Genomic DNA, 25,390 nt, shown 5'->3' with positions numbered 1-25,390 from the left:
ATAAGTTAGTATAAGTTGCACAAGCCTTTTAAAATTTGTTATGGTATTATATAACATACTTGCTAAAAAAACCAGGGATTTTTATTTAGAGACAAATAATAAAATTAATAAAAAATAATAAAATGTAGAAACAAATAATAAAAAGGTAAACACCAAGACAAATATATATTCAGTTTACATCTTCAAAAATAATTAACATTTTTACACGTTTTACACACATTTTGAATAGGGACAAAAAAACCCCACTGTTTTTTTTTTCTGTATCTCTCATCCATAAATAACTCTGAAGCACAAATAACATTGCTTTGCTAAGCTGCTAAGTTCTTGGACCTGCTGAGTTAGCAAGGATGTCCACAGCAGGGTGTTGAGAAGGGCAGTGTTAAATACTGTTCAAAATAGGGTTCTCATTTCTCCATACTCTTTGTTTGGCTATCACCATCATGAGGGCCTCCACCAAACTACATGCCATAGAAAGCTACCTGACACAATCTGTAGTGCATTCTTTACCTTCCACAAGCAAACCATCAGAATCTATTAAAATTACTTTACGCCGATAGCACTAGAGACATGACAAATCACAGGCCAAGAGTCAGATACCAAAGAATGTGTCTCAGGGCATTGGGGCCAGGCCCATTTGCAAGCAAATGATATTGTGCGAAGCTGGCATGCTCAGTGCATGACAAACTGATGCAATTTCAGTACTGTCGGAGAAGCTGGGTGAGATTTCTCTGATGCTGGCTATGGTTAGTGTACAGAATTGTGCAGAGTTCCCAGATTTGAATCACTTGGGGCCTGAAAGGGCTTCACTTGACAAGCCACAAATAATTACACTACACTCGTTCTATTGTACTCTATTACTTTGCCTCTTATCTCTAGGCTTTGAGCACTCATGAACAAGCAAGGTCGCTTCTATTTTGACCATGATGCAACAAAACATTGTTCTTTTGTGATATGATAAATAAAATACAGCCCTGCCGACTAAACATTTTTATCAGGTCCATTTTCCACTTTTATAAGCAACAACAACTTTGTGAGCATGTTAGAAGAGTGGAGGTTGGAAATAACCATGCAGGAAAGTTCATGAGCTTTTCACTTCGGAGTGTGATATAGCTATCTCGTTACTGTAAAAACTCATTTGAGCAATAGGGCATTAAGTTCCTAGCCTGTAACAGATAACAGTTGTATCTGTGATTACTTAAGCAGGTTTTTACCCCCTTTCAAATGAGCAATTTTTGACAATTTACAGTAGAAAAAAAAAAAAGCTTTGAATGTACAGCATGTTACCATTTCTTTCCTAGACACCAAACACACTTCAAAACTAACCTTTTCTTTATCAATTCCCAAAACTTATTGTTTAAATACTTAGTCAATTAGAAAAGTTTTGTGTTAGTGGTATTATCCTGGCTACTGCATTCACGGAGAGTAATGCTAACATTTGCAATTTATAAAAAAACCAAACCAAAACAAAAAAAGGCAAGGAAAAGCAAAACAGCAGTGACTTTCATGATTTAAGTAACTAACTTCAAGTCATCTTTTCTTAGCATACAGAACAATTTTCAGGAGAAATTTCCTACTTTCCCCCTGGTTAGACAAAAAATTACTCTTTTAATTTAGAGTTCTATACTATGAACCAGATGGTACCAGGTTTTTTCACCCTTAAAACTATGTTTAGAGGTTTCCTAAAGCTGTAATTAGATACAAGCCAGGAAAGGAAAAATTCAAATATGAAGACTAAATGTACATAGAGAAAAAATTATTCTAACAAGAACCCTCAAACTGTTTCTGATCCCTGTTACCCTATTCTCCTTATTTTCCAAATAAATATGTAGTAGCAAGTAGGTAGCAGAAGATAAAATGTCAAAAGACGCCTTAGCTGTAAGTGCTGAACTTCTTGCAAAGTATGTTTTTCTACTTTGCCTCTAATTCAGACCAACATAAGGCTGAGAGAAGAAAATTACTACCTCAAAATAACACTCTCATCAAGCTCTTATTGAGTTGTTTCAAAAAATATTGTCTTCCTCTTCCCAAATGGCAAAAGGAATCCATGGCAAAACTTGTCTGATATTAAAACATTTCTGACAAGGGAAGGTAAAACCAAAATTAGGAACAGATTTTGACAGAGAGGACAAATATGAAAAGGAAATTAATTAAAAAAAAACAATAAACCCCATCAAAAAAACAAACAACACTAAACCAAACAAAACAACAAAAAATACATCCCAAACTGATCCATATTTCAGAATCTACTTGAGCTTTCTAGTCACCGTGTCAGAGGCAATGGTGCAAAGATGCTATTCCTACCAATCACACAATCACATCCACATTCTGAGCACTCAGCAAAAGGAAAGGCCTTTAGCATTTTCTGTTGAACATCAAAAATAGATATTGTCACTAATCACTGACTTTTTATGCCCCTCGCTACAACATAAACCCAGAAGGGAGGTCTTTGGCTTTTAGTGAGAGAATGAATCTCTAATTAGAAATCAGTTTTCAAATGTTCTCAATTTTGTTTGTAAGAATGAAGCATTTCAAAATTTTATAGGAAGTATGTCATCACAGGAGATAATTTTTCTTAGAATTTGGAACAAATCAGAAAAATAATAATATGTTTTTTGATTCTATAATGGCACAACTTTCAAATCCAATGTTGATGTGCATTTTTCCTGAATATCCATTTCTTCACATATTGAAAGCAAAGCTAATATTTTTATTACATTCCCTGACATTACCATAAATTTAGTAGTCCATTAATTTACTATTAAACTGAAGACATATTACTTTTTTTTTCCCTCCACATCTTGAAAGAAGAGAAAGTCAGACTGTAATTACCATCCTTGCAGCTCAACTGCATGGAAGACACAGGATCATGGAGCCCTATTCTTGGTAAAAGCTTGATTACTAAATAAAGAGTAGAGAAATGAATCTATACACAAAGAAAGAGTCCTGTGCAAAACCAGAAGTAGAGGCAGTTAGCTGTATTTCTCAACACATATGGTCCTTTTTCATAAAGCAGTGTATTGTAATCAATGCAGACTTGCTGCTGAACAACTGATTATTTCATTACCTAATCAAGATTTTGTTTATCCTTTTGTAAAAGATTATAAGGAAAGCTTAAGATTTCATTATTTTCCAATCTGAAGATACTGCCACACTTGAATACCTTCTGCTCTGGTATAAAAAGGGGTTCAATTTTTTAAAAATTAATCAATTGCAAGAGAGACAATAAATATTAAAAAAATAAAATAATGAAGATTGGTAATTCTTATTTTACCATTTTCAAGATAACTTAGTGGGACAGAAGACTTCCATGGAAGTTTTATAGTGTTTTCACTCTGTTAAAGAATTAAGTACTCACATAGTAAGAATATCTTTTTGGATATGCAATACTTTCACAGCAACTCATCAAGAAACAACTATTATCAAGTGTAGGCAACCCCTTTCAAGAGTGACTTTTGTAACTCTGTGCAGCATGTACATTATTCCCCAGCTGTGTCATAGAGGCCCTGGACTTAACTGGGACCCACAAACACCGTGACATCTAAATAAATAATACACTAGATGGAGGTTGCAGTGGAGGTTTGGCTGTCGCTTCTCATAAATTACTTACCATATTCAGTACCCTACACCAAGGGCAAATTCAACATCCAAAATCATCTTCTCAGATCTCTTATTTATACGCTCCTAGAACAGGAGGTTTTTTGAACGAGAGGTGGAGCTCTCACTGCACCAACAGAGGAAGAATGAGAAGAAATATACTTTGTTTCGAACCTGGCATGGACATGGCACTCCTTACTCATTATATACTCCTTCTGTCTCATCTTATTCCAAATCTTGAAGGTATCAAAGCCTGACTGCTGTGCCCCAAATACTTTATTTAAAAAAAAAAAAAAAAACAAAACCAAAACCCTACAACATTTTATGAAATGTGAAATTTATAACACAATATATAGGTTGAAATAATAATTTTAAAAAGACTGTTTACATGAAGAGGGTATTCATGCTCTAGCTGCAAGATTTATCACGACATCTCAGAATAAGTTTATTAACAGACAACATACACTTCTCCTTTCATTTTCTATTAAAAATACAATGCCACTTTCAAAGGGAATTACAACACATCTGTTTTGTCTTTAAAATCCTTTCACAGAACATTCTCCAAAATGCTATTTTAGTCTTCCCCAAACCACAGAAATTTCAGGCTTATAGAAAACTGAAAATGAAAAGTTGATATGAGCCCTCATATAATTCCTGTAAACACAAAAATATAATGGCTACTGATAGCAAGAGTATTCAGAATATGGTGGCTTCAAAGCCTCCATTAACACGATTCCATGGAGCATACCTAAACCAAGTATTTCCACTATACCCAAATGCAGCACTGAAGTTATCCCACCAAGCACTCTGCACAGAAGCACCTCTTAGGTATCATATTCCAAGTGAAATTTCAAGATAACTTAATAAATCCCATAACAATGGTGACTAACTATCAATTAAACCTGGAACAAATTACATCAGGTGCTAAAAAATTCAAAGACCAATTAAAATTGCACTGCAGTAAGAAAAAGGGAGAAATCTATTCCATTTTCCCTCATGTTGCATTTTAAAGCCTGGTGTATTCTCACTCCTGGCTAGTGAAGCATGTACTGTGTACTATGTACTTGTTTAACATTATCTTTGTGGACAAGATTTTACAATTGTCATGACTTGATGCTATCTGGAAACATCACCAGGAGCAGTTAAGCATGAATCCCCTGATGAAATAATTTCACTGATAGTATTACATTACTAACAAAATTTTGCCACCAATATCTCCAAAAGATACAGTGGAATTCAAATATACCTTTATTGTGATGCATGTCTGAATGCTCTGCTACCTCCAATCTTTCTGAAATTAAAACTGCAAACCAGTGAATATTGGAAAATGAATGGATAATGGATGCTTTGCAGTTATAGTGTACTGATAGAAGGTGTCAACCTTTGCTCTTTCAGATGGAAAACTGATAGAGGTAATCATGCTGCTGCTTCTCTACTCAGCTGTCAACCCTCCCATCACAAATAAAGCATAAGGTATTTCCTGCTCGGGGAAATCTTACATACCCCTTTCCAATAAGATTCCATGACTGTGAATCAGGGGCCTTCATGCAGCTGCCCAGCAACTGGAGACTACGGGAGCTACATGTGTCTGTCTGATCTGCCCACAGCTCTAACTGATTGCTGTATACAAATTCAGCCAGTTTTCACTTCGGTTTTACCTTCTCCTATTTTCTGCTTTAGCTGCCATTGTGTGCACTGCAAAATCCTTTGTGTCTTACTTCACACTCTTCAAGTTCCCACTGCATACCAAGTGGTCAGTTTCATACCACTGACAAAGTCTGTCAAACAGGAAAACTGCTGTCAAATGCAGAAGTTACTCACTAAAAAAAAAAAAAAAAAAAAAAGTATTTTTAGAAACAACAATCTGTCTTAAATTACCTAGCCTATTTCCTCCCCTAATATATACACCTTCGTTGGAACATCAAACCAACCAAAACCAATCATCAAAATAGCATTTTTCTGACATTACAGAATCACTGACATGTGTCAAATTATCTTATGTCGTCTTCCCCATCCTTGTAGGAGAGAAATGCATCTGTACACACCTACTCTGACGCTCCTGTAGAGAAACCAGGAAATTTGAAAACCTTCTATGAAGACACTAAAACTGTAAAAGACTAATTGGATCTAATAGATTGAATACTTCTGTTTAACTTCCTTGAACTTGGAGTGACTGCTGTGTCACAGCTTTCAACTTGTGACACAAGGCCAATACATGGTGCGCTTACAAAAGCCCGACTGGTGAGTAAGTAATCTTCACACTGGCAGATTTCATATTCAAGGCACTCAAAATATGTTCAGATTTTTTACAACTACCAAGTTTACACAGTCTAGAAAAGTGGAAGTGAAAGGGCTAGAACAGAAATACTTTGAAATCTTTTTACACAAACTCATAATTACTCCCTCCATACTTTGTAATTAACAAAACTAATAAATATTACCCCTTTATAACTTGCTATAGTGGCTTATTCTAGGTCTTCAAGGAAGAACAACTAAAACTTCCCTTTTTGACCCAATGTACATTAATTTTAACAGCAAAGAATGCTAAAATACATAAAGTATACCTAACTTTAGATCATTGTGATTTTATACTTGCATAAAGAGAAGTACAGCCTTGTAATTTAACTGCTGCTTCTACGGAGGTAAAGCCAATGAACTTTCAAAAAACCCACATTAGTTTATGATCTTACATGTCAGATCTTGCTTCTACATTTGCAACTCCAGGAGCAATTTGGAGAGTAGTATTGGAAGTGTTAATTAAAAATGCAGTAAGCACTTGTGTCAGTCAAGTATGCCCTCTGCTCTACAACACATTTAAATGTATGTCACCTTGACCTACAATATACAACTGTAAAATTTTTTTGGTCAATATAAATCAAATGTACACTAATTTATTCAGTAAGTTTCCTGGGATCTGAATCAACATTAGAAATCTAACTAGTATTTATTATTCTGTTATTGACAAAGGGAGCATATTTAAATGACAACAAGAACACGTGGGTGTCATTTCGAAGTTGAATTGTTCTCTAGGGACATACTTAGTAAGCACCTACATTTAAAGGTCATTCACTGCCAAATTATGAACAACTGTTGCATTTATTAGCACAGGCTCAATAGTTTAGAAGCTAGTGTCATCAATTTAAACTGACAATGAAATTTAATTGTCCACCAAGAAAACTGACATTTCCCATACTCTGTGTTTCATCATTTTATGTACACTCCAAACAGAACTGGAACAAGTGCAAGTTTACTCTGGGATCTTTGGGTTTTTTTGTGTAGGGGATGAGGGAAAAAGACTTTCAAGATTTTATTTCAGAGGCATAGTGCTTTAGAAAAGCTGAGCTCCTGAAACAAACACTTTACTGACAAAACTCAATTTCAAGCATTGTATAATAATATTTTTCCCTAATTTTTCTTTCTAATCTTTTAAATCCCTAGTATTTTATATCTCTGGTCAATAGCTCCCTTTCTATTTCATTATTGCACTGTAGTTTTCCCTCTGAAGCTAGAGAGAAATTTCCACTTTCCATGGCAAGTCATTTCCTCCCTCTCTGCAGAACTGATGGATCTCTGACCATTCCACTTTCCAAGTGCTACCTAGCCACATCAGGGAAAAAAAGAAAATAACCTAAACCAACAGGCTTAAGCTGAAAACAAAGCAGTAAGTTGGTAATGAATACCCCTTTTGTGTCTTTTCTTTCCAGGAAGTAAGAACACACAGTAGCAGCCTGCATCCAGGGCAACTGGATTCTGTTCCACTAAAGATAAGGAAATACAGGGATGTCAGGTAAGCGTGCTATGGCTGCAATACAGAGCCACCATAGAGAGGAACAACTCTCCCTTCAGTCTCTCATTTCATGCAGGAGGTCACCACCATCACTGTTTCTAGCAAAGACACTAGGACAACTATCAACTATCACCACTCTTCTCTAAAAACCATCCTTGACTGCTGCTTGTCTGCAATGGCCCCAGCAGTCACAGAGCAGAAGGCACCCTCTGTAACCCACTGGCATGTGACTGGACTGGTGGGCAGTCTGCAAGTCAGCAATCTTCCATCTGCTTCCATCATCCTTTCTTGCTATTAGTTGCATAACCTCTGATAGTTCCTTGTTCCAGCTACTCCAGTCCAACAAAACACTTTATTTTTGAGCAAGTTAGCACTTGGGGGAAAGACAACAGTAAAATGATCAACTGTGCAAAGTGGTACTTTTGTGATCACAGAATTGTGTAACAGTTTGAGTAGGAAGGGACTTTTAAAGGTTATCTAATCCACTCTTTCTGCAATGAGCAGGGACATCTTCATCTAGGTCAGGTTGCTGAGAGTCCCATCCAGACTGGCCCTGAATGTTTCCAGGGACGGGCCATTTGAAATCCCTCTGGGCAATCTGTGCAGGGTTTCACTATCCTCGCTGTAAAAACTGTGTTCCTTATGTCTAATCTGAATCTACCCTCTTTTAGTTTAAAAGCACACTCTTTGTTCTATTGAAAAGGCCTACTACAAAGCCTGTCCTCATCTTCCTTAAAAGCCCTGTTTATTGCAAAAATGGAGCACCGGAGTCCTCTCTTCTCCATGTTGGACACACAAACTCTCTCAGCCTTTCCTCACTGGAAGAGGAAAGCAGAGCTGCTCCATGCCTCTGATCCATTTTTTGTGGCCCTTTTCTGGACTGATTCCAACAGTCCTCTTTCTTGTATTAGGGACCCCAGAGCTGGATGCAGCAGACCCCTTCCACATGGGGTCTCATCAGAGCAAAGCAGAACAGAGCAGAGCAGAGAGGCAGATCCCCTCCCTCACACTGCTGCCCACACTGCTTTGGTTGCAGCCCAGGACACGACTGGCTTTCTGGGCAGTGAGTGCCCATGGCTGGGTTATGTCCAGGCTCTCATCCACCAGCACCCCCAAGTCATTTCAGCAGGGCTGCTCTTGATCCCTTCATTCCCCAGCGTGGGCTGATAACAGAAGTTGTCCCAGGTGCAGCATCGTGCACTTGGCCTTTCAGAATCTCATTAAGGTCCCACAGACACACTTCTGGAGCTTATCCAGGTCCCTCTGGATGGCATCCTGTCTTCAGCAGAGTCACCGCACCACTCAGCTTGGTGTCATCTACAAATTCACTGAGGGTGCATTCGATCCTTTTGTCTATGTCACTAATGAAGATATTAAATAACACTGATCCCAGTACAAACCCCTGAGGGCACCACTTGCCACTGATGTCCACTGGGACTCTGAGCCCCTGGCCACTACCCTCTGGATGTGACCCCCCCAACAAATCCTTGTCCATCTAACAGTTGATCTGCAGAATCCATCTCTCTGCAATTTAGAGAGAAGGATGTTATGGGGGACCATGTCAAAGGCCTTACTGAAGTGCAGATAAATGACCCCTGTAGCCCTTCCCTTACACACTGGTGTAGCCACTCCATCACTGAAGGCCACCAGGCTGGTCAGGCAGGACTCACCCTTGGTGCAGCCATACTGGCTCCCTGGCCTCCCTGTGCTTTAGCAGAGCTTCCAGTAGGATCTGTCCCGTGATCTTCCCAGGAGGTGAAACTGACAGGTTGGTAGTTTGAAAGGTCCTCCTTTCTAAGCTCTCTAAAGATGGCTAAACTTTTTTCCATTCACCTGGGATCTCACATGACTTTTTAAGTATCAAGGACAGTGGCTTGGCAACTCCATCAGCCAACTCCCTCAGGACTCTGGCATGCATCTTATCAGCATCCATAGACTTAGGTATGTTCAGGTTCTTCATGACCCTTATCGTCTCTTACAACTTACTTCCCCATTCCCTGCCTCGCAGTCCATCCACTCAAGAACTGTGGGGAAAAGAGACTGCAAATGAAGACTGAAACAAAAAAAGTTAAGTAGCTCAGCCTTTTGTTGTCTTTTGTTACCAGTTTGCCAGTAGTGTTCAGTGGGAGTACACTTTCTTTGACCTTTAAACCAAACAGTTTTAAATGCTAATATTGTAAAGCTGCTGATGAAAATTAACTTAAAGTGGATTGCCTATATAATTTCATAGCTAGTACAGAGCAATGGTAAGTGTTCATTAACTTCAGTTTTACTGTAAGGAGGACATACAGTGTACCACTTCGAATTTCTGTACGCGGAACAGTACTTATGCAAATTATTTACATAATCACAAATTGGCAATTAGACTGGCATAAGTTTTTCTCATGAATAGTCCATAAGCCCTCTAAAACACAAAGGAAAGATGCAATGTTATTATCAGGGCAGTTTTCCATATCCTCTCCTACAAGCATGCCCAACTCAGACAAACTTTAGCTACAATTCCTCGTACAGTTTCACAGTCAGCATAAAGCATGACCATGTTTCATATGGGATGTAGAATAGACTCTCCACACCTGACTAAAATGGCAAAATAATCATGCAGGAAAAACTACCAAAATCTACTGAACTACAGCAACTTTCAGATCCATGAGACTGACTCACCAGCAGTAAATGACTAGAGAGGAAAAATGCTGTAACAATCAACAGTGTTGTCATAGAACGTGTTCGCTCTCAGGATAATTTTCCTGGAAGACTCCTAGAATCATATAGTTTCATTTCTGATTTCTTTGAAGCTTACGCAGCTTAATATTTATGAAATTTAAAAAACCCAAATCCTCTAGATAGCAGGAGTCATAGACATTATTACATTTAAAGAAATAGACACTCATTAATTGCAAATACTAAAAATAAACATTACTATGATAAATCCTATTTGTTAATTTGCACAGCTTAGAAATCAGTCTGTCATTTCAATTAACCTGCCCAACTAGGATGTGGCGGAATTGTGGTGCTACTGTAATTACACTCAATCACATTCAGTCAAAATGTTTGAAAGTCAAGCACCCAAAATCACACATGTGTCTTGTAGAGAGTCACTTACATTCAAGTTCACCCACGAGGCAAAAATATTTATGCTGCTACACTACCACATTAACACAACTAAAGTGGTTTACCTTTTGCAAGGCCTGCAAACACTTGCTAGTAGTGAAGACCAAATAATATACAGCATCAAGCATAAGGAAGATGAACTTGCTTCATGGAATTATGCCTACATGGATTAATCTTCTAGAAGTTCTACAAGATTCAATTTTTTTTCTAAGATACTAAATGAATTTATTTAATAGGGGAAGCAAGCTTTAAATATCCACTTTCAGACAAATACCTTGGGCTTTGGTCCACCTGTCTCCACCCCGCACCATGTGAATGTGCTACTGTCCAACAGTTTTGTGGGGTGAGAAAACTACTGAGAACCTCTAAAAACTGTGTAAACTAATCTGCCTGTTCAAGGAGAGCCAGCTACACAGCTGGCTACCTATGATAGTGTCCAGGCAAGGATGGAGATTTCACAGTTCTCTGGGCAACCTATGCCAGTGCTCGACCACCCTCATGATAACAAACTAGTCTTGCCTTATGTTTAAAGAGCGTTCCCTGTGTTCTGATGTTTGCCCACTGCCAACTCTCCTGTCACTGGGCACCAACACGAAGAGTCCGGCCACCTCACTCTGGCTATTCAGATCATCTGTACACATTGAAGAGATGCCCTTGCCCCTTTTCTTCTCGAGGATGAGCAGTCCTGGCTCTCACAGCCTTTCCACACGCAAGAGATACTCCAGCCCCTTCACCGTGTTTGGCCCTGCACGGGAGCTGGACCCCGCAGGGCTGAGTGGCGACGGAGCAGCTGCCTCTTCTCCCTTGCTGGTCACGCTGCACCCGACACTGTCGCTGCTGTCCCGCAGAACAGAGCTCGTGTGAGGCAGCAGGTGTCTGGCGGGTTTAGACCATCCTTCCCGCGCCGAGAGGGGCCGAGCAGGGATGGGCTGTGCTGGGCAGTGCACGGCTGGGCGGGGAAAGGCCGGCCTGGATAAGGAGGACGGGGCTGGGGGGGCTCAGGACACGGTTAGTCAGGGCTATGCTGGTGAGAGCAGGGCGGGGCAAGAGCAGGGCAGAGATGGGGAGACTAGGACAAGGCTGGGCAGAGCTGGAGAAGGCTGGCGGGGCAAGGACGGGCTGCGCTGCGCTGGTCGGGGCAAGGCTGGGAAGGGCAAGCCGGGGCTGGCCTGGGCAGGGAGGGCAGGACGGCCCCGGCACGCTAACGTCTGCCAGACGCCCCAGCGCACCCCGCGCTGGCTGTCGGCACATGTCCACCCCGAGGCGCGGGCGTGCCCCGCCCGGCGCACCTCACCGTGTATCCCCGCTCCAGCTCGCTCTCCTCGTATCGGAAGGACGGGATGAACACCTCCATGCCGGCTCCCCTCAGCGCGGCGGCAGAACCGCCGCCATCTGCGCGCCCGTCACGTGATCGTGCATCACGTGACAGGGCGGGGCGAGGGCCGGGCTCGGCACCGCCCCCACGTCCCCTCGCGCTGCCAGGATGAGGCGGGAGAAGCTGGAAAAAACGTGGTTTAAAACAAATGGTGCTCGACAGCGTCGGCTTCTGGTCCATCCAGAGCTGAAGCACTACTGCGCAGCACACAAAAAACGGAAGAGAAGAAAATTAACTTCCTGAGGGATGTTAATACGCACCTAAATTCACACCACAGCTCAAACCTGAATCACAGAATCATTAGGGTTGAAGGGACCTCTGGAGATCATCAAGACCAATCCCATGCCAAGGCAGGGTCACCTAGAGCAGGTGACACAGGAACACATCCAGATGGGTTTGGAGAGAAGGAAGAGGGATAGACTCCAGGGCCCCCTGAGCAACCTGTTCCAGTGCTCTGCCCCCCTCAATGTAAAGTTCTTAGACTGAGGTGGAATTTCTTGTGTTGTAGTTTATGGCCATTACTTCTCATACTACTGGGCACTACTGAAAAGAATCTGGCACCATCCTCTTGGCACCTGACTTTGAGATATTTGTATGCACTGTTGAGATCCTCTCAGTCTTCTCCAGACCAAACAGGCTGAGCTTCCACAGTCTCTCTTCATAAGATAGACGCTCCATTTCCTTCATCATTTTTTGGCCTCCTCCAGGCCCTCTTCAGTAGTACCTTGTCTTTCTAGTACCAAGACTAGAACACAACACTCCACATGTGGTGTCACTGGAGCACCCTCCACCTGCTGGCCACACTCTTCCCAATGTACTCCAGGATGCCACTGGCCCTCCTGGCCACAGGGGCACTGCCAGCTCATGGTCGACTTGTCATCCACAAAGACTTCCAGGTGCTTCTCCACAGAGCTGCTCTCCAGTAGGTCAGCCCCCAACCTGTGCTGGTACTTGGGGTTATTCCTTTCCAGGTACTGGACCCTAAATTTGCCCTTACTGAACCTCATACCACTTCTTGCCACTTCCAAGTCCGCTGAATGGCAGCACAGCCTTCTGCTATGACTACGTCAGTCAATAAACAAATGCAGCACCTTTAGTAGTGCCTGTTGTGAACAGACATGAAATTAAGAGGGGAAAAAAACATGGCACTCAGGAAAGTTCCCTATGTTGTGTGTGTTCCCAAGAAGCCACCTCTTAACTTTGTTATTTGGCAGAGAAGACCATAGAAGAAGGCCATTTCAGAGAACTGTAGGTGATTGCTCACCACTGGAGAAATTAAATAAGACTCCAAAATAGGCAGCTGTTTTGATGGCTTAAAGAGTAATGGAGGCAGAAACAGAAGGTGTAATACCAAATGCATTTAGGATGCTAAGCTGTTGGCACAGGAACTGCTTTGATGCCACACAAATTTGCCACTTCCAAGCTTCAAACCACCTGAAAGCACTGCAAAATGTCAATGACCTGCCACTTTATTAGACACTCATATGTTAAAACTCAGCTTGTAAGTCTGGAGAGTCCTAGGCACTACCAGAGACAACCTCACACTCTCACTGGTCTTTTAGAGTAGCTATCATGATAAATCCATGACCATAGAGGGTTTGATCTTCATAAGTAGATTCAAGTACAAAAATACCTCAAAAATGGGCAGAAAACAAATTTATCTGATGTCTGTGGTTTATGCTATCAGCTTTTTAAAATTTTTTTTGAAAACTAACTTGTTTCTTTCTAGACTAATAGCACTAGAGAGGGAGAGGGGGAGAGGGGAACATTACTGTAGTGGTGAAACAGCAGGTCAAAGGCCTACAAACTGAATCCGGACTTCAGCCGACAGAAGCCGTGAGAAAGCTGACAGCTCTTTTTGAGAACAGAGCTCTGCAGCAGTGAAAAACAACTTGTCTTCCCTGAGAAAGAGCTCTAAGACTGTGGAAAACAACCTGCTTTCCCTGAGAAAGAACTCTAGGACTGTGATAAACACTAGCCGCCTGTGTAAACTGTTTTTACACCATTAGATAGAAAAATGAAAACTATCTCTCACAAATAACTTCTCCTACACATACAGACCAGGAGTTTGAATCACCAATAAATACAGGGTAATAACTCGTTACTGGCCAGCTGGGGATAGACATGGGATGTTCTTTAAAAACCCTATAAAAAGAGATGCACAGAATAAGCCAAGATTGATCCTTTTCTTCTTTGCACCATAAAAGCGTGTCCTGCATCTTTATCAAGCATCACAGCAACACATTACAACCTCATTTTCCCTCAATTTCTCTTTATTTTACTTAAAGGTAAATTTAATTATATTTTGCTCTAAGCAAACAACTGTGACTTGAAGGATGCAATACAAAGAAGACATCATTTGACTTAAACCAAGAAGACTTAAGCAAACTAATACAATTTTACTTTGCTAAGCTAAAGGGAAGTAACAAACCAAAGATTTTTAAAAATTACCTGAAATCAAAGGCAGATATTTCTCAAGCATCTGTTTCTGCTCAACACTGCTTCTGGCCCAGTGTCCTCAACTGCTGACAACCAGCAGGACAGTCCCAGCACTGCTCTGTGTAGTAGTGACAAAAGCAATGTTTCCAGCCCCCGTGTGCTGTCCATCATGCCCTTTTACTGAAAGGTGTGTATGAAATCCCGTTCCCCCACAAAGCACCCTCTGATAAAGATATTACAATAATCCCAGAGAAAGATTAGCCATATAATAATATTCTTATCACTCTAGTAAATGTGGGCATACTAGGTAAAAATTACCATGCTATTATCATACTATCATTACTTCCTGGTTAAGAATCCAGTCTTTAGATGTAGTTTCTGTTCTCCCTCTAATAAAAAACAGAAGGATAAGTCTTAGGGCACCACTTGTGCCATAACGCATTTACGCTGAGAAGTCAGTAGAAGAATTTCATAGGAGCACTGTTTGTGGCTGTTTGCAACCTAATCAGCAGTAATTTCGAAAATCTACTTTTCTCTTTAATATAATATAACTTATTAACACAGAAAAGTTTTAGACATTAATCTGGTTTCAAATTCAATAGAATATAATGGAACTTTTGACTGTGCATCAGCCAAGAGAAACAAGGAAGATTACATGGTGTGCTGAATTCAAATAGGTCAATATGTTTTGGGATGTTAAATACTTAATTTACACAATACATCATCATTAGTTGGCTAATCTTTAAAGGTACATCTGAAGAAAGAAAAAGGATTTCTCCCCATGGCTGGCTGGCCAAGATTGTCTTTCTGTCTAACACACTGAAGATCAAAATTTAAGAAACATTAGTTCATAGAATGCTATCAAAGTGTGTTCAAAATCATCCAGGTCTTTGAAAGCTAACTGCACAGTTGTTACAATAATTCTTCCCAAAACACAAAGCAAGGTGAAAATACTTCAAATGTAGCTTGACTTGAACTGGCATAACTTGTATTAAAATTATGTTAGTAATCCTAAAAGTGAAACTGTAAAATGGTTGAACTCTACTGCTAACAGTGACATAGACTGTCTTCAAACTCCTCTGTTGAGCAGACTCTCAAAAGTACTCTAGGAAGTGTTGGTCTTCAGTGCTGGGTGTTGTTGCACCTATCAATATCTTGGGTTTTATTCTTAAATTACCTTGATCCAGAATATAAAATGAATTAATAATATACTGTAACTCCAGCTGTAACTGTTCCCTGTCATCAGATTCTACCTAACCGTCCATAATTACAGAAACTAGGAATCATCAGTCTGCCCCTTTACTGGCCACTTCTATGATTCTTTTTTTTCCCAAAACAATCACTGTGCAATTCCTCATACAGGGAAGGGGAATTTAACATCCATCATGTTAGAATGATTCATAGGAGAGAAAAAGGAGTAATTGGAGGCAAATCTGAAAGATCACACTCCACTAATTCTCATAATTCACTTTGTGAATGGTTAATCTCCATAATAGAAGTAGGCAAAGAAACCCATACAAAAATGCTAATCTAAGTGATAAGTAAAATACACAACAAAACAAGAGGCTAGATCAAAAAACAGTCCTTAATTAGATCACCATCTAATGCCAATTTTTCAATTGCTACAAAACTCATTTTAAGTCAACTCACAAAATTCAACCACAGATAAATTGTTTATCTCTAGTCTTTTCTTGCCCTTCCATTTCTATTGCATATTTCTTTAAGTTTAGTTTGCATATGAATATCCTAGGACAGGTCTGCCTACACTGCTTTGTGTACTGGTCTTTCCCAATAACAGAAAAAATATTTGGATTATTTTATACCCTTCCCCTTTGTTAATCACTTCCTCATTGATTTGGGGTGGGGGAGGGGGAAGGGAAGGAATGGCTTCACCAGTAAAGTCAAAAGATTACTAGCAAGTTACAACCACCGCAATTATATTCTTGATTCAACTATGGAAGACAAAAATTTAAAAAAAAAGGAAAATCATCTTAGCAGGTAACAAATAACATTCTGAACAACCTGAAAATCCAGCTTCTAACCTGTAAAAATATTGCCTTTTTTTCCTCACGTTTGTAATGGACTCATATTTTGCCACAAATTTTATTTTGCCACACATATTGCCACATTTTTTGCCACAAGATTATTACATAGCCTGTTATATGCTAAAGTGGAAGGAGAGAAAAAAATATAAACCCTTTTTTTTTAATTAAAAAAAAAGTTTGTTTTTTTTTTTCCCTTGGGACAATCATTTCACTGTACACATAATTTTAGTGGATGTTGGCTGTTCACTTAAATGTACAGGACCTACCAGCCAGCAGCTCATTTCCACAATTTGAAAGAAACTGACATATTTGGGGCATGAACTCCACAGATGCTGAAACAAACTCCCATATGAGGCTTTCAGAGGAAAATAACTTAGGAAAGGTAGAAGAAAGAATAATTGATAGGGAAGCAGAATATTCTGTTTTGAAAGGGACAGTGACTAAAGAATTACAGACTTACTGTACATTGAACATCAGCTTAGGAAAGAAATAACAAGGTCTTCAATTTGAGCCACTTCATGTTGTTTATATTCAATTTAAAAAGGACCATGGGCATGATGAATAGAATAATTTGTTACAAATATCTGCATTCTATTTTAACCTAAAAAGTAAACTAGACTTCAGTAGTACCTTGTCTTTCATACAGTATTCCAAATGCAGTTCATCATTTTGCAAACATTTACTTTTTGCTTATGCTAGTGATGCTTCAGTGGTACACTGGCTTGTAGTTTTAATGAAATACACACTTAAATTTAGTACAATACCTAGTAGTGAGGTCTACAGAGGAAAGAGTTCAGTATTACCTCCATTCACTTGGTTTGAGAAATGTCTGCTAATGTGGATGTTAATCACATAAGGAAAGACAGTAACCAAATCTCCAATCCTCACAATGCAGGGGAAGATAAACAAAATAAATTTCCAGATCACAGGATATTCTGAGTTGAAAGGGACCCACAAAGATCATCAAGTCCAACTCTTAAATGAATCACACATCTGGGCCTTGAACCCAGAGCCTTGGCATTATCAGCCAACTGAGCCAATCTCAGGATCATTAATGGCTTCTTGAAACAGCAAGATTTGTATACTAACCAAATATAACAGCTGATCTGGATATTCTGCTCAAGCTAACCTTGTGACACAAAAAAACCCTTAGAATCTTTTGTATTAGCAGCTATCCCTATGTGACAGCGAACTCCAGAAATGCCATTATCCTTTTGTTGCTCAAAAGGCTTCTGGTTTTGAGAAAAAACTTGCACAACTCATTTTTAGTGACTAGTATGGACGGCCACACTAACCTTTGCTAGCAGACTTTTTCATTGTCACAAGAGAAGAAAACTGATCAATTATTCAAATGAAATCTAACCCTGATAGAAGCAAAAAGAGATCAAGAGCTAAGAAAGCTGGACAAACCACTTACAGAAAAATGATCATGAAAGGATATGTTCACTCATTTTGACCTCTGCATGTCCAAACTGAGTCTTTTAGTTGTGGAAATATCAATTTCAGTGTGAGCAGTATATATCTGAAGTTTAATACTGAGCTGTTGGTCAATTTTAATTAGCAGCAAGCGAGCTAACATTAAGGACATTGCAACACTTTACAGAGTCTTACGCCTAGATCATCATGCCTAGTTTCTTCATCATAAATCTCCTGCATACTTGAGCTCTTCAAAAGGCAGTTTTAAGATTAATGACTGAACAAACACTGATGGATAAGGTATTATTCGCTTAAGGCTTTAGCATTTAACCATTTAAAAAGAAGCTTGATTTAGGCTTGATAAATGTTGGTGAGGGTTTTTCTGTTCTAGTTTCCTTGAAAACTACTACAAATACTGAGTTAAGAGAGGTAGGTAGAAAAACCATAGCAAACACTAATCTGTCAAGTTTACACAAACTTTGTAGTAAAAATAGAGTATGACCTTCCAGTTGAATGGAGGTTTCCATTCGGTTCAGAAATGTTATAATGTGCTCTTTTAGATCTGACCCCAAACAATATACATTCACAGGTTTATCCTGCAGCCTTATGATTAGCTGAAAGCAACAGCTTCTCTTGCTTTTTTATGTGATTAATATTTGCCTAAAATTTGTTAACATTAATACTTTCCATTAATACTAATATATCATCAAGCTCAGTATGTCACTAAAATGACAGGACAACACATGTTAATATTGTGTATTTCAGAAAAATGTTTACATGCTCTGACTTCTTGCAAAAGGTATAACCAGTCCTTTCAAATGTATTTTCTACTGAAGAAAATAAAAACAGAATACTAGCTCTTACAACTAACAAGCACTCAGCTAAATTACCCACTTTTCTTCCCCAACTATTACCAGTGACTGCAAGATTTTTTTTTTATCCCGAGACTACTGAATACAACTGATGCACTGTGTCAGTCCAGTAGGACATCAGTATTTGACCATACAGGTGATTTTAATTCTGCAGAAGCTTTGTAAAAACTTGAAGAAGACTGCAGTTTACATCTGTCTGTTGCCCAAGCATGTCTTGTGACCCTATGAGTAGTAACACAGTAGACTTTGCCAAGGCAGTGATAACTTCAAGTGAAAAGAACACCTGTAATGTAGAGATTCAGAATTGAAAACCAGAACAGTTTACCATGGATAATTGTTTGTGGATCTTTAATACCTTCTCCAGCACTCTTCACGAAATGTGGGTTTGCCCTGGATACATCTTAGTTTATTCTAAACAGTACTCCCAAAAACATCAGTAAGTATCAACAGACACAAGCCCAGAGTGTTTAATGTTTCACAAGGTACACCCCTTTATTATTGTAATCACAAAAACATGATTTTGTACAGGAATGTTTAAGTGAACATTAATCAATGCAATTAAATTTGTTTCATAAAGATCAGGTAAACATACTACAGAACACTGTGTTGTAGAGAACAAAAATATCAGCTTTCTGGCCTTGCAGCACACGTTTTAGTGCCAGTATTAAGACACAATAGTGTTCAATTCAGCAAAGTATTCCAGAACATCATGCCACAGTCCACTTCAAAGAGGGTCAGGACATGCAGCTTGTTAATAAATGCAGTGGTATATAAAAAAAGCCACATGTTAATTCATAAAATATATAGTGGTTTATTTGGATGATTTAAAGTGATTTCACTGTGGAATTTAGTTTTATCCAGGACAAACATCCAGAGTGTCTTGTCATTTGGAATATTCTTCTTCTAGGCAATGGCTTTGGCTTCAGGTAGGAATGCCTCCCAGTATTTTATTAGCTTGAAGAGAAGGGAAAATCACTCATTAGGCACTAAATGCTGAAAACCCCAATGCATACCTACTTCCTCTTGCAGTAAACTTGCCTCCACAAGTAAGAATGTAGGTACTTATTCAAAGTAAGAACATCGGTACTTATTCATTAACATTTTTAGACAGTGCAAGAAAAAACCACAAGTAATAAATACACAAATCTGCTCATAACTATAGATATCTTGCCATATGCTGAACACAATGTTATAGAACAAAATGATACAGAGTTTTTTTAAAGATCAGTCACTTACTCTTACCCCTAAAGATACTGTTTTTTCAGATTTTTAAAATTAAACAAAGCTGGAACGTTCTATTCCTGCCATTAGCAGAGGAAAGATACCAGACTTTTTCTAGTAACAAGACCTACTTGTCAGACACTGAAAACTGTTTTAATGCTTTCCAGTATTCAATAATATTCTGTACTTTTTAAAAAGAGCAATAAACATTTAAGAATCCAAGTCTCTTCAGTAAGTGTAAGTACATACTGATTACAATTTAATCTCTAAGGGAAAGTACAAATTCAGTTTGAGAAGATAAAAAGACCCTCTGCTTGCCCATATCCCTAAGGGAACTTCTCTGTTGCTTCCCTGAATTACAGTTCTGCATGGGCTGGGAAACTGCAATCATCATGTCATTCGCCAATACAGCACAGACTAGTAGCTCTTAATGCTTTAGAAACAGCTGTGCTTAAAGCCCATTTTTTTCTAAGTAACCTAATACGGAATGTATTATTTATTAACTTGTACAAAGCTTAAAATTTATCTTACCTGCTGTTGTGTTTGCACTAATGACTCTAAGTACTCGATAATAACAGTTTTAAAGTCTTTCACTCGTTCCTTCTGTTAATAAATAAATTATGGCATATTAACTTCTTCACAAATTTTACTTGTAATGTCAATATTATTTACTGTAGAACAGTCATTTACTTGGAAAAAATTATACATGCCTCAAATCTTCCCACTTCCTTGCGAATGGTTTTGGAGATCTGTTCAAAATCTTTTTCCCCTTGCTGAACTTTTGTCTCCCACTGGCAAAGGAAAGATATACAGAGGTAAGATTTTGTGCTGTCCATTCAGTCTATCTGTATCTGATTTTTTTTAGCACATTGATAGTCAATTAAGAGCTAAAAGGACCTATTTGATTGTTTTGGCCTATTTAAAATAAAATCTTACAATAACAATTTCAAATTTGTTATAGGATGTCATCAGATCAATTACAACAAAGGTATCTTTAAGGCAATGATTTATGTAGATAAAATGTAAAAGTATCTTAGTACTGCTATTAAGAATATTTAGCAACATTTAAAAATATTCTTTAGAAAACAAAATGGATCTCAAAGGCTTTACTTACTATTCCCTTTACAAACTTCATACAAAGGAACCTAAACCTGTCCAATCAAGCTTGGAAGAGTCTCAAGTTAGTTCCCCATACTCTCCCTAACTCCAGAAGAGATGAGTAAACATTAATCTCTGCCTCTGGTCAAGTATTTGATTATTGCCATCACATTTCTGTTGCAAATGACAAGCTACTGAGGTCTTGTTTATCTTCTTTCCAAAGCACAAGCCTTCTTTTTCAGTGGCAACTGTTTTCACAGAAAGCTAGACTAAGAGGTTACTGCAGGTAAGAAGATCACTAGAGGAAAATTCAGAGAAAGAGATGTTTCTTATGGGGTTATGCCATATTGGGAGCATTGCATTTGTGTAACCACATGACACCGATTGTTTCTTCTTAGTTTCTGTGAAAAGACATCCAGCTAGACAAGAAGGGATCATCAGTATCTACCTTGCCCTGTAACTGCTTTTAAACACCTATTACATTGTTAAAATTAAGGTAGTTGTGTAGATAAACCGAGAGAACCACAGCAGGCTAGCAGTTCTTTAAAATGCAACTGTATCTGTTCATCTCAACATATTAACTGAGAACAAATACATTCAGTAACATTTATCTTCCTCAGAAAAAAATCAGCAGGGAAGCAACATGCTTCAATATAACTTCTTGCTGTAAGCAATCTAGTAGTGCTACTTATTTCACAAAAAGCATTTTGTGATACAATGTCAAGTTTCTACTGTGTTATGAGAATAACGTCATCTATGTTCCAGTAAACATCTCCATATTTATATTTTTAGTATACATTTATTCACAGTTCCCTGACTGCCCTTTTAGATTAACATTATGAAGCTTTTTATTAAGTCATAGTAGTATCTTCATGGAATATCAGCCTGAACAGTTAGCTAATAACTGAAATATTATAAAACACAGCTAAGGAAAAGTAGATTAGGATTGCCCATACCTTCCTACCACATCAAACAGAGGTGCCTGAGATTTCTGCGAAAGCTTCTACAGGCCTAATGAATTAAACATTTCAGTTTCATCTTGCCCAGATCCTATGTGAATTATCATTGGGTAACAGTTTGCCATTTTATAGTATCTAACAAGGAGAAATTTCTCATTCAATAAGGTATCCCTAGGACAGTCCATTGTCCCCTTAACCACAAAAAACAACCAAGTCATGGATGATGCTCAAGCTGCTTAGGCTTCCACTTTGCAATTCCTCTGCCAGAGGGTCCACTATTACAGAATTCAGCAACTCTGAACACATTTCAGTGGCAGTGAGAATTTTCAATTGGCACACTTAAACTGTGGGTTTACTAAAAATGTTCTCTAGTTATCCAATAAAGCAGGAAAAATAATTCCTTGAGAAGAAAGCAATTGCTTTAATATTGGGACAGGGAAAGGACCACTATTTCCCACTACTACCAGTAATCAGGAAATTTATTGTGCATGGTGAAATCAGTAGAGGCAATCAACAAGAATGTGGTCACACAAGAGTAATGGTAGGTTTTCTCAATAAACAAAGGACTTCTTTAAGGAAAAGAAAATCAAGTTAATGAGTAATTTAAATACTGCATGTGAAATATATCAAAGGGCAAAAAGAAACAAAGGAGCATATGGTTAGTGACCAATGAGGAAGCCAAACAAAGCAACTGTGTAAAAGAGCTTGAAATCTGCAATGACATTCTTCCATTATTTTATGGGAGAGCACTAGAGCATATTCAGAATGCATTAGTGTTAAATAATTAAGTTGTCCTACCTCTTCAATTTCCTTAGTGAAGCATGATAGAGAAAGTGTATAAATTATGACACTTCAAAATGTTAGATTTATTTTTACTGAAATTACACCATATATACATGCACATATATATGGGTAGAAAAGCTGCATATTTAAGCAAGACATGGGAATAGCTCTCTGTTAGTTGTCTTTGCTGGATTTACCCAAGTCATCTTAGCTTCAGAAAGCGAGAAATGCTCCCCTGCCTATCCAAATGAGCTGTTAGCAGTTAGAAGCATTAACATGTCCATGTTCCCTCCCTCCCATCTCCCAGACTCTGTAGAGACAGTATTACCTGTCCTACAGATCTTACAATGAGTAAAAATTGCACACATGTAGAGTTTCAAGTAAATTCCTTCAAAAAATTTCAGTAAATATGGGAAACAGCAAGTAAGTGATTTGTAAAGAAAAATGGTATAAAGCAGCATTAATGTAGAATGAATGAGCCAATGCAGAAAGTCTGACCTCCAAAATAATGTTTGATAATATTACCTCTTTTATCTCATCTTTAGCTTGCTGTAATTTATCAGGTTTGTTGGCTAGTTGGAGCTTTGCTTCAGCTTCACGTTTTTTTTGTAAAGTGACCTGAGCATCTTGCCACTTCTGCCAGCATTTCATTCGATGGTCAAACACACCCTGTGAGAATAGACAAACTTATTAAACAACTGGAATTGTTAGAGCTATCTAAAGTCCCAGTAGGAAAAAATAATTCTAGTATAAAGCTGAAACAACTAGTATACTCAAAGAAACCTTAGTGTGTATTGCACTACCATGTATTGCATTTCACTTGACATCATGTTTGCACAGTTCAACACCTTACACAAACTATAGGCTGTTCAAGAACCTTTTTCAGAGGCACACAGTTCAGTGCTCCAAATCATTTTATGTCCCTCATTTTATCGAAACACTACCAAAACAACCACTATGAAGTGCTCTATCATGCAGACAATTGCCTAACTGCAGATACTAGCAAACTGTTCATGCATATGTATTGCATGCATTTTCAGCAACACTTTTATGTTAGCAATGGACTACGGCAGCAGAAGTGAAGTACACATATCAAAAAAAAAAAAAACCAAAAAACCAAAAACAAAGTCAAAAGAAAAAGATGTACTTCCAACAACCTGATAAGTTCAAAGGTATTTCTGGACAGAATTCAGAGATACCTGTTCTCATGTCTAAACCTAATCATGCTGTGCAGCATAGCTTACACTTAAATTGAATACTTTCTTTAATGAGATGTAGATCCACAAATAGAGTTTTTTTTCTTATTTAAAGACATTACCAGCTATCTACTAAATATAGAATACCAAATTATGTTCTTCCACATTTATGTATGCTTACTGTAACAATAAGTAGTCTGAAATAAACAGGTGCAGTATGATTAGACACCGCAGAGTACAATATCCCCAAATACTGTACACAATCAGTATTGCTCAAAGTAGATTTGCATTTTCTCCAGATCTAACCACTTCATTCACATCTTTGATCACAGCCACTTATATAATTGGAATAACTCATGAATGCTTTCACTTTACCCTCCTAGAACATCAGGCAAAAACCTAATTGTGTTATATGAGCAAATACACACATTCATTTACCCTAAACCTATATGCTGAAGAATGTGACTTTAAATGCTAAATCAGTATTTTTCCTAGTAGTACTCACTTTTACTGCAGCAATCAGACGAATGTAATCACCAAGCAGTTCTGAGAACACATAGAAATCAGCAAAAGCTTGTTCTTGATGCAACTGATCTATCTTCTCCTCAACCTCTGCAAGCTGAGACAAAGCTCTAGATAGAGCAGTGTGGTCCTCCGAGTTACCTAACATGGCAGCACTTTTAGCAAAGGCAGCGGTGTTGGCTGAAAGCTCTGAAACACAGGAGTAACGTTCAGCATGATTTAGTTAATTTATTGTATTATTCTGCAGCATAAATCAGTGGAGTAGAGGTTTAACTTCACCAACTGAAAAGAAGGTAAAGATCACAGTAAGATACACAAGGATATCATAATGCAACCACATTTAGGAGAAAGACTCCTGTGCAAAAGAAGTCTCAAAATGCTTTGCCAAGTCTGTTAATGTCATGCTTACTCTGTTCAGCAAAAATATGAAAAAAAGTCACTTCAGTATTATCCAATTGCCTACTTTAAAGAAAATGCAAACCCACAAAACAAAAGGAAAAATCACCTTTCACAAAATCACCACTCCCATGAGTGGAATTTATTTCTGCTGGGCTGTTTTACTGACTTTAAGTAACTTTTATGTGTGCACACTGTAATGTATTGTCACATTTTGCCATGCCTTTAAAATAAAAACCAACCAAAGCTCACATATCATCAACATCTGTGGACGTGAAGTTTTGAGCTTATTTATTAACAAATACTGGTGCACTTGTCTCAAATCCCATGTAAGTAATCCTGTACAAAGTTTAGTTCCATGAAGGACCTTTGAACAAATGTTTGGTCCAAATTACTTCAGGTTAGTTTGCAATTTTGCTGATCTGGCAGAACCATCAGAACACCAGAAGTGATTGCAGAAGGAAGCTGTCTTAAGATATTTAAAACATTTACAATTTAAACACAATTCTTAGAAAAAAACCAATAAACCATCACTTCTTCAAATCTGTAAGGTGTCAAATCAACCATAAATAAAGATTT

At 38.3% G+C, this 25,390-nt stretch overlaps 2 protein-coding genes across 3 annotated transcripts in view; both read right to left on the bottom strand.

Annotated features, from left to right (window-relative positions):
- Nucleotides 1–11,919, bottom strand: part of SNX24 (sorting nexin 24) — a 95,611-nt gene extending 83,692 nt beyond the window's left edge. For both annotated transcript variants that reach the window (XR_010994456.1, XM_068176426.1), the window contains exon 1: nucleotides 11,784–11,919. Coding sequence is in view for 1 of the 2 variants with exons in the window: in XM_068176426.1 (XP_068032527.1) it covers nucleotides 11,784–11,843 (60 nt within the window). In the remaining variant the exon portion in view is untranslated. The remainder of the gene's footprint in view (nucleotides 1–11,783) is intronic.
- A 7,183-nt stretch (nucleotides 11,920–19,102) lies between these two features.
- Nucleotides 19,103–25,390, bottom strand: part of SNX2 (sorting nexin 2) — a 29,858-nt gene continuing 23,570 nt past the window's right edge. Inside the window, exons 11-15 of the mRNA XM_068176565.1 lie at nucleotides 24,399–24,604; nucleotides 23,223–23,366; nucleotides 20,568–20,648; nucleotides 20,389–20,460; nucleotides 19,103–19,590 (exon numbers count right to left, since the gene is read on the bottom strand). Coding sequence (XP_068032666.1) covers nucleotides 19,540–19,590; nucleotides 20,389–20,460; nucleotides 20,568–20,648; nucleotides 23,223–23,366; nucleotides 24,399–24,604 — 554 coding nt within the window. The 3' untranslated portion in view covers nucleotides 19,103–19,539. The remainder of the gene's footprint in view (nucleotides 19,591–20,388; nucleotides 20,461–20,567; nucleotides 20,649–23,222; nucleotides 23,367–24,398; nucleotides 24,605–25,390) is intronic.

This window comes from Anomalospiza imberbis, chromosome Z, assembly GCF_031753505.1.
Source record: "Anomalospiza imberbis isolate Cuckoo-Finch-1a 21T00152 chromosome Z, ASM3175350v1, whole genome shotgun sequence".
Taxonomy (NCBI): Eukaryota; Metazoa; Chordata; class Aves; order Passeriformes; family Viduidae; genus Anomalospiza; species Anomalospiza imberbis.
Note: the sequence above shows the minus strand (reverse complement) of the source record. Positions and strands in the feature narration are given on the sequence as shown.